We start from the raw sequence: 16,661 nt of genomic DNA on the forward strand, positions 1-16,661 counted from the left end.
ATTTGCTTAGAAACAAAATTTTCAAGAGGCATTTCTCTCCCAGCTCCTTTGCCTGATTACTCATGCCCACACAGGCAGCCAGCATACTTGCCCCTCCAGGGCATCCCTCTGTTGGCAAGTATCCAAAGCCACCAATACACCTCTGATGGGACTGGAGTAGCCAAGACTTATCCTGCCAACCCTGGTTCATTAAGTGAGGACTCAAAACTGTTCGGACAGTAAACGTTTAATGCAGCACAAGCAAAATATTTTAGTACATGAAACATGGTCACAAGCATGAGATAATCATCCTGCCATCTGTGGGTTCCACCCTTCTTCCATCATGTTGGCCAAGCATTCCCCATTTGCCTAACAGTTGATCTACAATCCCATCTCTTTATACTTTTGTGTGCCCTCCAGAGGCAATATCCCCTATAGGCCCAAGTTCAATGCTCCCCCTTCCCCTCAAAGTCCACTATCTCAAGCCACTGTCCCCGTGGCTTTATCATGGAACATTTCATGCAGTTTGGACACATCATCACTGGAGACACGGATCCAGCCATCCTGGCGTACATGGTAGAGGTTGACTGTGCCCCCTGAGTACGCATCACGGTACGTAGCTTGGTAGATTGCACGACGGGCCAGATCGTAGGCTTCCTCAACTGAGAGATCATGAGAGTAGCCACGGTCCATCACCCCATAGGCATAGACAGAACCAGAGCCCACGGAGAAAACCGTGCCTGAGAGACGATTCCCTTCACTGTCCACATAGTACAGACCTGAAAGGTGGGGCAGGAAAATTTGGGTTACTGGGGCTTTCAACATATTCCTTACAACTGCCTCATCGGTAGCAATGCTTGCCCTTCACCCTTCCCAAATGAGAAGAGTCAATATTTATACCATCATATAGCAATTTTTTCAGCAGGCTGCTTGGAGGATCAAGTCCACTGAGCTTCTCTAAACAGAGCTTCTCTCCAAGCATTACCATCTTAGCACTACATTTCCTCATGATATAGCACATGGGACAAACCATGCATGTGAAACATCAGAAGGAAATGTGGCAACTGGGACTGTTATTGGGGCTACAGCCGCACCTATTGTATCACATAGCAAAAATTTGGACACAGGTCCAGGAGTCTTTGTCCCAGTGTTCCCTGTTCTAATAAACTTTACAAAACTGGTGACAGAACTCAAAAGGACTGACCCTTCAATATCATGGTTTTCTAGCCTTCTGCACCTCAGGAACATGACACCTTGCTCAGAAAACTTAACAATCCGAACTTTTCCTTTCCATAGAAATCACCACAACACACATCTCTAAATCTTATAAACTTATTCAAAGGGAAAGGAGATCCCTCAGGAGAACTTGATTTTAAGAACTCAGAGGGAAAAGAAGCCCTTTAGAAATGTTAAAAGAGTTATGTAGGGATATCCTGAAATTAGGGGAAATGATTTAGAGGAAAGGAGTGGAGGGAGACTGTGCTGCATACATCAGCAGGTGCAGAAGGTAGATCAGGATCTTCTGGTAAGATTTTTGGGTGATTTGCAGTAGTCCTCCAAGGGTTTCTGACTCCTAAGTGTCTAATAATAACAACTAAAATGATTTACCTCTCTGAATTAAATTAGTGAAAAAGAATGCTGGGAAAATTGGGAGGGGAGTGGATTTTTGTGTGGAAGGACTTGTGAACTTGATCCTGGCACCAATTCCCAGGCTGAGCATGTACTCAAGAGGCACCCTGATCCTTAATTCTTAGCATATGTCCGCCTGCCTGAGCCACTATTTTGCACTTCACTCTAGCTGGTGGATCTTAGGGTTCTAGACAAAATCAAAGCAGAGCCCGCAAGGCTGAAGTCTGCCCACCCTGATATACATGATGTATGAAATCTTGAATATGTGGGGTGGGGGTGAGCGCACTGAGAACAGAGTTTTGAGGAGTGAAAAGACAGGCATGCTGAAGATGCTTATGGCAATGTCAGAGGAATAAAGGAAAAGAGGAAGATACATTAGGTTTATATCCCAGCCCCAAACACGATCAGCTGAATGCAAAGTCACAGTGACTTCAGTGGAATTCACTCCCTAATGTATTTAAGACTGTAGCCTTTGTATGCCTCTCAATCCCAAGAACCATAAATAACCACTTTAGGAATTCAATATGGAAAGGTGGGATATAATTGTAACAAATAAATGTAACAAATACATAAATGAAAGTATTTATCAAAGTCTATAAATGAACTACAGTCAGTGCAAATACTGAGGTAATAAAACTTCTAAATAGTCCAAGTAAATTCTCTGGTATTTCTCTCAGATAACACCCAGCCTGACCCAATGCTCTGCTGTACAAATAGAAAAAGGCAGTAAAATTGGATATATTGGCCCTCGTAGCAGTGCATCACTGCATTATGGTGTCGCACACGTACAACAGAATGTTCAAGGTGCTTCCAGAGGAAAGGCTTTGTAGGCAATAAGCACCAGGCACCGACAATCTATCATGGTTATCTTGCCACTGATCACTGCTAGCACAGACAACCTAGCAAAATCAATGTGGGTGGGCACAGCAAGTATTATGTCAAAGCAGCAATGGCAGTACCAGACCCCCATGCTAGTTAGTATCTCTTGCCTGTCTCCCTTGCCTTCTGGAAGCATCCTCAGCACAATCAGGGCACAGTCTGAGCTACATGATGCAGCAACCTTACAGAAGGTATGTAGATCTAGGTCTGGTCAATGCCTGACCATGTATGAAACCTAAGTACACTGCCTTGAGTTCCAAGATGGAAGGAAGATAGGATATAAATGTAACAAATTAAATAAACACACTATAATGTCACCACAGCTGGCAAGTAAGCTTGCGAAGTGGGAATGTGTTGGGAAAAAAACGAATAGAAAAGAGCTACTGTCAGCCACTTCCGCAGTAATTTATCCAGGTGTCTGCCAGGTAGTTAAACTGAGCTAGCAGGACTACAGGTCTCACCTCCCTACACAGTTGTACACATATCTATTCATTATGCTGTACTTCCTTTCGTAGAACATAAATTAAGAGAACAATTCAGTGGCCGTAGACAGTGTCTGGGGGAGCCATAGGACACTTCAGATTCCTGGATCCAAGGTCAGAGACGATGCTCCAACCTCAGATGCAGGCGTCCAGGCTCCCTAGCCTCCTCCCAGCCAGTATGGAGGGAACCACACTGGCTGCTTCTCCGAGGTCACAAAGGCGACCTCAGAGAAGAGGGAAAGGGGGTGGTTTTGTGGGTGGGGAGGGGATTGGGGAGGCCAGGTTCTGAAGAATCCTCCAGCCTCCTTCCCTCTCACTCCGTAGAGCCCCAGTTAGATGGGCAAAAAAGCCCATCTGGCAAAAATGCAGAGGAGGAGGAGCGTGGAGGCGAAGATCACCTCTGTGCTCCTCCTGTGCTGCATAGGATGCCCATCAGCATCCAAGTTCGAGAGGCTGACAGGCATCCAGATAGGACTGCTCCCTAAGTTGGTTTATGGTCAGAGAGGCACAGCAGCAGACTTCACCAGCCATGTGTACTCTTTCCCAGGTCAAAATGTGATGTCACAGAACAGAATCCAATTCTAAGCACAAAACCTAGAAAACTGTGTGTTTGAGGTGGGATATGGTCTACGTAGCCCAAACACAATGCAACAGAAAAGTTTGGGTTTCTGGGAAGGCAGTCTGAAGGAAAAGATGGAGCAGAGGGATATTGAGCCCCCAGAATTCTGGGGAACATTTTAAAAAATGAATGCAACCACAAACTTCAAACAGTCACTTATCACCATCTGCAGAGCACTTCCCACAGCAATGCCCATATGACTGCAGCGAAGAATTCAAGAGCTATCAGGGGAATGTTGGGGTAGGCACAGGTATGACAAGAAAAAAAGTGCAATACTACATCTAGGCTTTGAAACTCCCTTCCAAGGGAGGCTCATCTCACCTCCTCATTAATGACTTTCTGGAAGCTGGTAAAGATCTTCCTTTTCAGGAAGACATTCAACATGTAATTTCAATTTGCAGTTTTAGTCGGCCCATTTTTTCATTTTTAAAATATTCTGATTGCTGTTGCACTGTTGTTTTCTGCTGGGTTTTTGTTTTGTTTTATGTTATGTTGTAAATGGGAAGGATGTTTGTAATTGTTAAACTATTGACTTTGTTGTAAGCCACCTAGAACTCCTTGGAAGTAAGGCAAGGTATAATGTTTTAAAATTTAAAAAAAGTGTGAGGCTTAAATCTGGTTGGGATTTAGTGAGATGGGGCAGTGGACAGGGGAGTTACACCTTCTAAAATCCCTCAGGAAATATGTGGGGTCCTCACCTGGCCCTCGCTTGTCCCAGCCACAGATCATGGTACCCATGGAGAGCCCCATGCCCTTGTACTGATACACCATGTTGGCCAACAGCTTGGAGGCAGCAGCCACAGAGATCCGCTCCTTGTTGCGGAGTTCATAGATACGGCACTGCCGTGCCAGCAGCCGCTCCCAGAAGCTGCAATCAGCTGCACCACCAGCCATAGTGCCCAGCAGATAAGGGTTGATCTCAATGACCTTCTTTACTGTTTGTGAAGCAATGTAGACCCCTGCTGTGGCCCGTGAATCCACTGCTACAATCACGCCATGCTGAAACTGGAGAAAGAAGGAAGCAAAGATCAAGATCATGAATAGCCCACAAAAGATACCCACAATCTGGACTGCTGGCAATCCAAACCTTGACACCGTTCCCCCACTCCCATGAAGATTCCAACTTTAGCCAGTTCATCACATCCTATCCAATGGCCCAGGTGATACGATGTCATCCTAAGGCATGCCAGTTCAAAATGGCAGTTGCCAAAGGTGGCAGCTCAAACAAAATCACCAGCCCAAAACTGCATAAGGGTTTGTGATGCCAGCATCATTCTTTCACAAGGATGCCCACAAGGGAAATGTAAATGACAGAAATCCATCATTTTAGGTGCCTTTCCTGAAAACTCAGCTGACAATCGTACAGTGATCCTGGATCATTCACTGCAAGGATCACTACAGCCATATAAGGCAATACTTAAGAACATAAAAAGAAAACTGATCGGATTAGGAGTGTTATTCCGTGTGCTGTGGATACAGTTAGTGAGCAGGAGGCGGTCTGTGGCACACCGGTTTAGCGGGATCGGTTCCAGCTTCTTCCTTCTGATGAGGTGGACAAGGTGCTTTCATCTGTAAGGCCGACCACCTGCTTACTTGATCCTTGCCCATCTTGGCTCATTATGAGCTGCAGAGAGAGACTGGGTGAAGGGATCAAGGCGGTGGTGAATGCCTCCCTTGAGGAGGGAGTGATGCCATTAGCCCTCAAGGAGGCAGCGATAAGACCGCTTTTAAAAAAGCCCTCCTTGGATCCCCAAGTTCTGAACAACTTTCACCCAGTCTCAAATCTGCCTTTTTTGGGCAAGGTGATTGAGCGGGTGGTGGCGATGCAGTTGAAGGCACACTTGGAAGAAGCCGATTATCTAGATCCATTTCAGTCAGGCTTCAGGCCTGGGCATGGGACAGAAACAGCTTTGGTCGCCTTGGTGGATGATATCAGGAGGGCTCTGGATAGGTGCGAATGCTCCTTTCTTGTTCTCCTCGACCTCTCAGCGGCTTTTGATACCGTTGACCACGGTATCCTCCTGGACCGCCTGGGGGGGTTGGGCACTGGAGACTATGTATTACGGTGGTTCTGGTCCTTCCTCTCCGGCAGGTACCAGAGGGTAGCACTGGGAGAGGAGGTTTCGGACCCATGGCCGCTCACTTGTGGGGTGCCACAGAGTTCCATCCTCTCCCCGATGCTATTTAACATCTATGTGAAGCCGCTGGGGGCTATCATCAGGAGGTCTGGGGTGCGGTGTCATCAGTATGGGGATGACACATAGCTCTACCCCTCATTCAAATCTTCACCAAGGTTGGCCGTAGAATCCCTGTCCAAAAGTCTGGAGACCGTGAGTGGCTGGATGGGGAGGAACAAGCTGAGGCTGAACCCTGACAAGACCGAGGTACTTTTGGTGGGAGACAAGAGGAGGTTGGGGGATGTTGACCTGGTGTTGCATGGGGTACGGCTACCCTTGAAAGACCAGATCCGCAGCTTGGAGGTCATCTTAGACTCCCAGCTGTCCATGGAGGCTCAGGTGTCAGCTGTGAGCAGGACAGTGCTGTACCAACTCCATCTGATATGGCAGCTGTGCCCCTACCTTCCCAACCATCTGCTCCCATCAGTAGTACATGCCCTGGTCTCCTCTCGTTTAGACTACTGTAATGCGCTCTACGTGGGGTTACCCTTGAAGACGGTTCGGAAGCTGCAGCTGGTACAGAATGCAGCGGCTCACCTGATTAAAGGCAGCCGCCAGCGAGATCACATCACTCCAGTGCTGAAGGAGCTGCACTGGCTGCCAGTTGTTTTCCGGGCCAAATTCAAGGTGTTGGTTCTGACCTTTAAAACCCTATACAGTTCCAGCCCAGCCTATCTCAAGGAGCGCCTCCAGCAACACCAGACAGGCTGCTTAACAAGATCAGCCTCAGATGGCCTTCTCTCTCCCCCATCAGCCAGGACAGCTAGGCTGGTGAGGACAAGGGAGAGGGCCTTCTCTGTGGTGGCCCCCACTCTGTGGCACTCCCTCCCTAGGGAACTCCGCCATGCCCCCTCTTTAATGAGCTTCTGCCATGCATTAAAAGCATAGTTGTTCAGGCAGGCATTTGGGGTGGGCTAGGGTAATTTTAGAAATGTGATGTTTTTAATGTTGAATTTTATTGTATAAACTGTTTTTATTGTTGTACATCGCCCAGAGTGGCTGGGTGACCGGCCAGATGGGCGATTAATAAATTTAATAAATAAATAAAAAGAGCCGTCCTGGATCAGACCAAAGTCCGTCTAGTTCGGCATTCTGTTCACACAGTGCCAACCAGCTGCCCACGGGGAACCCACAAGCAGGACATGAGTGCAACAGCACCCTCTCACTCATGTTCCCCAGCAACTGGTGTACATAGATATTGCCCATGATACCAGAGGTAGTGTATAGCCATCAGGACTAGTAGCCATCCATAACCTTCTCCTCCAGGAATTTGTCCGATCCCCTTGTAAAGCCATACAAATTGGAGGCCATCGCTACATCTTGTGGAAGTGAATTCTGGGATGGGGCAGGTTCTCATATAATGAAGGAGAAAAATGATTCCCTATCCACTTTCTCCACACCATGCAACATTTTGTACACCTCTATTATGCCTCCCCTTACTCGCTTCTTTTCTAAGCTAAACAGTCCCAGATGTTGTAACCTTTCCTCATAGGGGAATCGCTCCAGCATTTTAGTGCCCCTTTTCTGCACTTTTCCCAACTCTACAATGTCCTTTTTTCAGTGTGGTAACCAGAACCGTACACAGTATTCCAAGTGTGGTCGCACCATAAATTCGTATAAGGCATTTTTATTTTCAATACTTTGGTCACCATCACCCACAAGTTGCCCACCTTTTAAAGCAGGGGTGTGCAACTTGTGGCCATCCAGATGTTCTGACCTACAACTGCCGTCAGCCCCTAGCACGCATTGCCAATGATGAGGGATAATGAGAACCGTAGGCCACAAGTTGCGCAGCCCAAAATCTCCTGTTTCCCCCAAAGCCTAAGGCCTTTCCTTCCCTCCAATAAAACATCGCATTCCTCTCCCCAAAAGAGTGCCCTCCAACCTCAAATTTCTCATGCCCCACAACTGAAGCCACCTATTTTCCAAACGTAACACCCTCAGCGTCCTTCAGACAGCAACCCCTTCCTCACAGCTTTGTTCCCAAATCCACGCCTTCCCATTCACCACCCCCAATCGTAAGGGGCTACGCACCCCCCCCCCGGTCCGATCCGTCTTTCTAACCACCTCTTCCTCTTCGGCCCCACCCGGCCAATTTGCCCCAAGCATCTACCCCACAAGCTACCCCAACCCTGTCGAGACCCCTAAGGATGACCCACCCACCCCAAATACCTAAAGCATCCAGCTCCCCTCAAACCCTAATCCCGCTGGAGCCCCAGATGTCCTTCCCTCACCACCCACCTTGAAGGCCAAAGTGGTGGTCCCGTGGAGCAGCTCAATGTCGGCAGCCCCCGCGGCGGCGCCTTGGCTCAGGCCGGGACGAGGGGCGGCCAAAACCAGCGGGAGCCCCGAAGCCCGGCCCTCCGCCACATTCTCGCCTCCACCACAGGTGCCGAGCGCGGGCAGCCGAAACTCGGTACCAGCCCCCAAGCCAAAGAACCCGGCCCTGTTCACGAGCAGTTGAGGCTCCAGCAGACTGGCTAGCGCCATCTTGGGTCAGGGTTATCACCGTGACTCAGGGGAGCTTCACGACCTAACTCCTATATAGACTCCGGCCGCCATGTTGGTTGAGGGCAAACAAGCGGGCGAAGGGTACAGCGAGCTCAGCGGCAGGCGCCATCTTGGGGCGGCTTCGTTCTCTCTTCAAGCCATGCTCGCGAGGCCAGCCTCGCCATTTTTAATGAGGGGGGAGAGTCGTTGTCTATGAATGACTTGCCTAAGTAAAAGGGCGGGCGCCACCTTTGGTGAGGGCAATGCTAGACTGGAAGGACCTGTTGGAAAGGCAACCATGTCTCCAGTCAGTGGAAAGAAAACATGACAAGTCGTCATCTTCATTTCCTCTGGGGAACGTCATGTTGGGGATGTAAAGGAAAAGGAACAGAAGGAACGGTGTCATTTCTTAACATTCAGAGCAATCAGTGAACCTAAGAAAGAGCACGAATGAGACAACCCAAAGGGAGTGAGCGTTCCTCGCACAGTGCAAGATAAGCAACATGGTGGGTGTTCTGTCCTATGGAACTCACTGCCTCATGATGGTGTGGAGGCCAACAGTAAGCAGTTACCTAAAAATAATGCAGATACATCTTCAGTAGTGATTAGACAATACAACTAGGGAATCCACTGGTAGAATTGCTTCCTTTATTCTGAATGATCTGTTTATTTTATGCTAGTGAACGGACCTGTCTTTGCCCTGGTTCGACAAACCCTAGTTTGACACATGGAAGCCTTCAAACAAATATACGCAGCTGTAAGAGTTGGACACATTGTGCCCACCCCGTCTGAGTGACGGCATACCAGCTGGCACCCTAGGGCAAGGCCCCTGTCGTGATGCACCCATATAGCCCTCTGAGGGAGGGGTCTATCCAGGGCTAGTGTCAAGGGTAGGCATGGTCAGACCCTTGCCAAGGGCCCAAACACCAGCAGGGGCTCCACTGACAAGAGCTCCCTGGACTTACTCCTCCTCTTCACCGTTGGGACCTGCTTGTTCCCCTGCCTCTCACTGTGTCCCAGGCAAATGGGGTGGTGAGAGGGAGGAGCAGTAGGTGCTACTGTCTACTTGCTCCCTGCCTGTCAAGCAAGCAAGCAGTAGCAATGATGAGAAAGAGAAGGAAGAGCAACTGGTGACAATGGCCATGTTGTCATTGTCTGAGGGAGGAGCCTCATTGAAGGTGTCTTGCCCAAGAGCTCTCAGAAAAATGGGGCATGCACTGGGTCTATCCACTCCATTCCCCTGAGAGCAGGGGCTGCACCATGCAAGGGGTAGTGGAATGTATAACTCTGCCTTTCGGCCTACTAATCTCCCCCGGTTTCAAACTGTGGACCGCTAATCAGTGTGGGACCTTCTCAAACTGGGGAGAGGTAACGAGCGGGGTACTGCAGGGCTCAGTCCTGGGCCCAGTGCTCTTCAACATTTTTATTAATGTCTTGGAGGAGGAGGTGCACGGAATGCTGATCAACTTTGCAGATGACACAAAAATGGGCAGGGTGTAGCTAATACCCTGGAGGAGAGAAACAAAATTCAAAGTGATCTTGATAGGCTGGAGCGCTGGGCAGAAAACAACAGAATGAAATTTAATAGGGATAAATGCCAAGTTCTGCACCCAGGAAAAATAAAACAAATGCTCAGTTACAAGATGGGGGATACTTGGATCAACAATACTACAAGTGAGAAGGATCTTGGAATTGTTGTAGATCACAAAATGAATATGAGCCAACAATGTGATGTGGCTGCAAAAAAGGCAAATGCTATTTTCTGTGCATTCATAGAAGTATAGCTTCCAAATCAGATGTCTAGGTTTCACAGTCTTGACACTATGGCATGGATAGACACACATCCTCTTTTATTTTCATAGATGTCCATAAAGGTCAGGCAGCTGCCAGGGCCCCTGCATATCTAGTACCAGCACCCTTCATCAGCTTCCTGGCATCATTAGCAAACAGTTGCCTCTAGGACAGTTCTAAATGTGTGCACTGACACACTGGCCTCCTAGAGAAGGCATTGCGCGCTAGGAAGCCTGTGCAAAATGCCCATGTTAGCACCCCCATGAAGGCACTTTCTAACTCTTCACCAGTCACTGAGGAGCAGTCAAAGGCAGTTAGTGGCAGGTGCACTGACATAGGAGACTTTCTACCGTCTCTAGGCTCCCTGCAGCTTCCCAGACTTCCTAGGGCGGCTGGCTTAGCTTTTTTTTTTTTTTTACACTTCAGACTGTGGAAAGGCAAAACTCTGGCCCTGGATCTGTGGTCACCCACAGGTCTACCAGCCCTCGGGACATCAGCTGAGATAGTAGATTAAGGATCACAACAGTAAAACAGGCAGTGTGCATCTGCTGGGAGGGGCATGATCTTTCATGCACAGGAATGAGAGTGAGGAACTGCAGGTCTCTTGGCTTGGGTGGGTTGGCGGAAGATGGAGTTGGCCCTCATAGGCAAGGATAAAAGTTAAAATATGCCTAGTTGGCGAATAAGGAAGCTCTTCTAACCCACAGTGTGTGTGCCCCCCAGACATGCACACACACTCCTCTCACACTTTTACACACACAGTATACAACCTTCAGTACTTGCACCTTGTATTCTTCATCAGTACCACAGCCCATCTCTCACTGCATACGCAAATTTCACTTAACGCCTGCCAGACCCCACCATTCAGAACTCAATTCACTTACCTTTTTTTTGCTGCAGTTAGTACAGCTGATTCTACTCCTGTGGCAGTTTCAGTGGTAAATACTCCACTTCTCATTCATGCAGAAGTCCTAAACATTCTCTCAAAGGAGCTCCTATTCCCCAAAAGCTGTGGTTTCTCCCGTCCTACTAATTCTGCTGGGAATGGCTATTTATTTACTTAATTCCCCTTTGCATTAATTAAGGGGCCCTCTAGAATGACACTCCACCCCACAATTTCTGTCTGGGAGGACTCAAGCAGTTCCACCAAGTCCCCAAACCACCTGCACTCTCCTTTGAACATTGGTTCTCCAAAAATGTTAGGAATGGCTTCAAAATCTTCCGGAGATCTTGACTGAATTTGACATTATTGAGCTAATGCACTCCCTGCCATGGTAAAGGCACTTCTAGAGGTAAACCAAAGTTAAAGTGCTGGTTATGCAAGCACTGGAGAACCCAGGAATGCTACCAGTGTGTGCAAAACCACCACTTTCCAACTCTCCGTGCAATTGAACTGCCCTCTGTCAGTCACCCAGTCAATCCTCACACACATTTCCTTGGTCACATCTATTACACACTTCCCCCCACCCACTCCTTACATATTCCTCCCTCCCCCAGCCCCCAAACGCTGGGTGGACGCTGCTGGGGGACTCCGCGTCCCATTTTGGTAGGAGACGCGGAGGAGGCAGTTGAGGGTGACAGCTGCTGACAGGGCAGCGTCTCTTTTAGGTCAGGGAGGGAAGGGTGGTGGGGAGAGATAATCCTCTCAGTGCTGAGGATGGATTCAGCTCAGTCTTCCTTGCACTAGGCCGAGCCGTCTCAGCTGCCAGCAAAGCCTAACAGAAGTTGAGATGCTGCCATTCTGCAATGATGTACTATCCTTGCCAATAAATGGTAGCTGCTAAGATGAGTAAACAAAGCAATATTTATTATGAGCTAAATTGCATGCAGCAAAAGCATATTTGATGTGTCTGGCAGTATAACTCCAGCTGCCAGTTTGCTCTTAGAGACTGTCCTAAAGCTGCTTCCCTGGAGCCCAAATATAAAAGTCGATTATAGCCTCCACCGAGAAGGGACCCTGTCAATTCTGCCTTCTCTGTGGCACCACAGCCACTGCTTGAACAAAATAGAACAAAATTATTTGTTCGCCTGGTTTTCCAGTCAACCCCTTCTCTCAAAAGCTCAAAAACATAAACATCTAACAATCCAACCCTGCACATGTATAATGTGAGACATATTTGATGTAAGACATATTGAGCAATGGGGCTTACTCCCAACCGAGTATAGGATTGTAGCCTAAATTTGATTTTTTTGGCTGTTGTGAAGACTAAGGTTTAAAAAAGAGGGTACCCTCGAAGCAAAAGTGTTTTCATGGGAATTTTCCTCTGGGAACTGGGTGTGGGGGGAGGTTGGAGGAGGGCAGCAACATCATGTGTGAATATCCCCACTTCTTCTCATCACCTCTCTCAGTGTTGACTCTTGGATTAGCTACTTGCCACTCCTTCTAATGCTGCAATCCTGTGCACACTTACTTGGGAGTAAGCTACATTGAACACAATGGAATGTACTACTCCAAGTAAATGTGTATAGGATTGGGCTGTGCTCCTCTCAGCTGCCTCTAAACTACCCCCCACCCCAATCGGAAAACAGTTAGTGGCAAAGACAGGTCCAAACCTGTCCCCTAGCAAAGAGAGCTTTCACAAACTTTATCTGTTTATTCTCCAAATTCCTCACCCTGCGTCCTGTGAAACATATTCCTTACCTCACCTGTCTCACTCTTTCCACCACCACCCTTAATCCTCTACTTGACCCTCCCCTCCCCCCGCATATAACCCACCTCCCTCATTTTAAGTTATAAGCCCTCTCCTGTAGTTGCTTCCAACATTCTTCCCAAATGGCTCTTCAGGACATCTTGAAGACAATGGACTTCCCTTCACAGGCTCCTTCTTGGCCTCTGCCACCGCCTAGTGGGATGGTGGTACCCCCACCTTTCTTGCTGTCCCACGGCACAACCACGCTAGCCTTCCGCTGCAACCATGGGGTGGTGGTGGCAGCAGATACCCGGTCCTCCTGCGGGGGCCTCGTGGCCGATCCATCCTCCCGCAAGGTCATCACGCTCCACCCTCACCTCCTGGCAACCACATCTGGAACCTCAGCCGACTGTTCCACTTGGCTACGTCTTTTGTGTTGCTCCCTGCGCCTGAGGCAGCTGCGTGAGGGGCGCCAGCCCAGTGTAGCCGGAGCAGCCAAGCTGCTGGCCTTTCTGTTGCGTGGATGCCGCAACAAGGATCTGTGCGTGGCCACCCTGCTGTGTGGTTGGGACCACAAAGGGCCCGGTCTGCATTATGTCTACAGTGATGGCACGTGTCTCTCCGGGGACGTTTTTTCTGTCGGTTCCGGGTCCCCCTATGCCTACAGCGTGATGGATGGCAGCTACCGCTATGACCTGCCACGTGCTGAGGCTTTCCTGCTGGCTCGCCAGGCTGTGGCTCATGCCGCTCACCGAGATGCCTACTCTGGGGGCAATGTGGACCTGTACTACGTCCGGCCAAGTGGTTGGGTCTGCGTCTCACGGGAAGACTTGAGTGAAGTCCATCGAGGCTTTGGGCCAGCAGCTGAAGAGGATGGAGACACTGAAGAAAAGCAACAAGGATAGACCAATCTAAACCAACACAGGCCTGTTTACTCCAGCCAGAAGCAGCAATCATGCGGATTTGGAAAATGTTTATTTCAGTAAGCCAGCACAGAGGCAGCAGCGCACAGAATGCAGGATGGGGTAGGGTCTCATGTAAAAATAAACCAACTTGGGCCAGAACAAACCCGTATGGACCATCTTGTAGCAGCATTATGCTTGGTACGGAGAGGGAATCAACATCCATATCAGAGAACCAAGATGCATAATCAAAAAATGAAATAATTCACCAATATGGGAGGAAAAATAATTTGCATCACCGATAAGAAACCAGCTTGAGCCAATATAAACCAGCATGATCCAGCATAGGGCAGAATATGTCAGTATGGAACAGATGGTGATGCAGCATATATTACGGAGGTGGGGGGGGGGGAGCCTTGGGCCATGAACCAGTATGGAACAGATTGTGCTGGCTCTGATATGTGGCCCTGATCAGGGGGACCCAAACAGAGACCAATAGATGGCAGGGGTCAACCAGGAAAAACAGACTAATATAGACTGGTACCAGGATGGGGTTGGCTAAATCCTGACGGGAGGATAGGCCAGGATTCACCTGCTTGGGGACAGCAGCCTTCCCAGCCCGCTGCCCTCTCCAGATGTTGAACCGCAACCCCCCCTTCCCAGCCAGCGTGGCCACTGGCGCCCTCTCCAGATGTGCTGGGCGGCGTGCTGGCTGGGGATGATGGGAGCTGCCCTCCAACCCTCCCGAGAGGGCTGGGGAAGCCTGCTGCACGCAGGCAGGTGAATCGCGAAGACGAGCGCGCCTCCTGGGGGGCGGGAGCCGCGCCACAAAATGGCCCTGGGGCCGTGGGCGGCGGGAGCCGGCTGCGGCAGACCCCGCCGCCGCCCCACTGCGCGCCGAGCCGGCCTGCGCTCTTCTTCCCCGGCCCCCCCCGCGGGCTGCGAAAACGTGCCTCGGAGGCGGCGGCCGGGCGCCTGGGCGCGCGGCGCCCAGCGGCGATGCACAGGCGCTTCTCCCCGGCGTCGCCGCCCTGAGCGCCTCGGCGCCTCCCCAGCTCTCCGGCGGGCGAAAGAGCGGCCGGAGCGGGCAGCCCTTGGGGACGCGCCCCGAGAGCGCCGCCGCCGCCCGTGGCGTCGAGAGCCCGGCCGCCCTGCGATCCCTGGCGCCCTCTGTGGCGGCCGCGTCGCGGGGACGCCGCGCCTTGTCCGCGGTTATCTTAATCGGCATCTCCCAGCCGGGGAGGCGATGCTGGCCGAAGGCCCGCGCGCGCCCCCCCCTTCTCCCCCCCCCCCGGCACGGCCTGCCTCGCTCTGTCGCTCCCGCTCCGCCCGCCGCCCTCCTCCCCCGGTTCCTCTGTCTCCTTTTTGTTGCTCCTCCTCTTTTCTCCATCTGCCCCTTTCTGCCGCTATCCATCATCTTGTGTCCGACGTGCCTCCTCTGCACGGCTTCTGCCTCCCATTCCCCCCTTTCTGCCTGGCCCTTTCTTCGGAGTCCATTGCACCACACTTCCTTTTCTTGCCCCCTTCTGTGTGTTGACTCCCTCCTCCTCTGCCCTCCATCTTTCTGTCCCTCTTTCATTACTTCTGTCTTCCACCCCCCTTGTCTCCTTTTGCTCCCCTCCCCGCGTCTTGCCTGCCTGCCTGCCTGCCTGCCTGCCAGCCTTCCTTCCTCTTCTGTCCCTCTGTTTCCCTCCCCCCCCTCCTCCACGTGGCACTGGTCCGGGCCTGTGCACAGCTCTCGCGCCATGGGGTGTCAGTCCATTAGCGGGCACCGCGGGGGAGGGGGGCACCGATTATCAGCACTTTAGCTGTTTCACGCTCGGGTGGAGCCTGCGCCTGGAGGCGTGGAGGGTGGGAGAGCAAACGAATGAAAAAGTGGCTGTGAAGGAGTGCAGATGGAAAGGGCGGGGAAGGAGGAACAGCGGGGGGGGGGGTGGATGGGGAAGCTGAGAGGATAAGAAACAGAAAGTGGATGAATACAGGAAGGAAAGAAGCGGGTGCTTTTTAAGAAGTGCCATGAGATGAGGAGTGAAGGCCTACGAGAAGGATGTGAAAAGGGTGCAGAAAGGCAATGAAAAAGACCCATGAATGTATGCGGGGAGTGAGAAGGCGGTGGGTGAGTGCAGGAAAGGGCAGATAGAAGGGCTGAGGATGGCATGGCAAAACAATGCAGAGAGAGAGAGAGAGAGGAAGCAAGAGAATGAGGAAGGGGAAGCATGGGAAAGAATAAGGAATACAGGAGGTGGTTGCTGGCTGCCTGCACAGAAATACGGAGAAAGGGATGGTGAAGGAGCGGAAAAAGAGGACACTGAATGATAGCAGAGAGAGAAGGAGTAGCACAGTGAGAAAGCGGTGGCCAAAGAATGCAGAAAGAACAGGAATGGATGGTTGACTGAGAAGAACCTTGTGAACTTAATGCAAGAAGGGGAACGAAATGTATTTTTTAGACTCTGGGGAGGAAGGTAATGAACAGAGATCATGGACTAGTGCAGGAGGAGTGTGGCCAAGAGAAGTAGATGAAGAGATGGACAGGGGAACAAGAGGGTGATCAATGAAAAAGGATGGCGGATAGGCGCAGGGAAGGGGAGAAGGAGCACAAGAATGAGAAAGGGAGCATGAACAAGGGCCAGGACAAAGGAAGAGGGGGAAAGGAGGAGGATATGCCCAGGGATAAAAAGGAGGAGGAGCATGTCCGTTTGCATTGCGCTGCCTTCTGAAAGTAATTAATATTTGTGTAGTGCTGGGCACAGAGGGGGCAGGCCCGCCCTCCTCATTTGCATATAAATTAAACGACAGACAAAGACACTGCGGCCAGAAAAGCAATCTCATCCCTAACTCCCTCCATCCCACCAGCGCAGCGCAGTGCTACAACCCCTCCAGGCCTTCTGCCCCAGACAAATCCAGGCATTCCCGGGCCACGGGGTGGCTGTTGTCCCTGCTCTGAATCACTAGAACCCCCCCCCACTCCCCATTCAGAACTGTAGGGTACGGCAGAGAGCCAAGGGTGTGCTGGGATGGACCTCAGATCCACCACTGCTCTCAAACACCTTCTGCACCCCATTTCTTTATGCATGCTGGGCTGT

The 16,661-nt window shown here is 50.6% G+C and overlaps 2 protein-coding genes across 2 annotated transcripts; one reads left to right on the top strand and one right to left on the bottom strand.

Annotated features, from left to right (window-relative positions):
* Positions 1 to 210: 210 nt before the first annotated feature.
* Positions 211 to 8,282, bottom strand: PSMB5 (proteasome 20S subunit beta 5). The gene is made up of 3 exons (XM_084806472.1): positions 8,007 to 8,282; positions 4,287 to 4,593; positions 211 to 758 (listed from the first exon to the last, which is right to left on the bottom strand). Exons 1-3 carry the CDS (start codon positions 8,253 to 8,255, stop codon positions 460 to 462), a joined length of 855 nt encoding a protein of 284 aa, XP_084662598.1. The 5' UTR covers positions 8,256 to 8,282; the 3' UTR covers positions 211 to 459.
* A 4,537-nt stretch (positions 8,283 to 12,819) lies between these two features.
* Positions 12,820 to 13,581, top strand: PSMB11 (proteasome subunit beta 11). Its single transcript, XM_084808115.1, has one exon. It carries the CDS (start codon positions 12,820 to 12,822, stop codon positions 13,579 to 13,581), a length of 762 nt encoding a protein of 253 aa, XP_084664241.1.
* Positions 13,582 to 16,661: the final 3,080 nt, after the last annotated feature.

This window comes from Heloderma suspectum, chromosome 6, assembly GCF_057233095.1.
Source record: "Heloderma suspectum isolate Gila_16-S chromosome 6, 16-S_ref, whole genome shotgun sequence".
In the NCBI taxonomy this organism is placed as follows: domain Eukaryota; kingdom Metazoa; phylum Chordata; class Lepidosauria; order Squamata; family Helodermatidae; genus Heloderma; species Heloderma suspectum.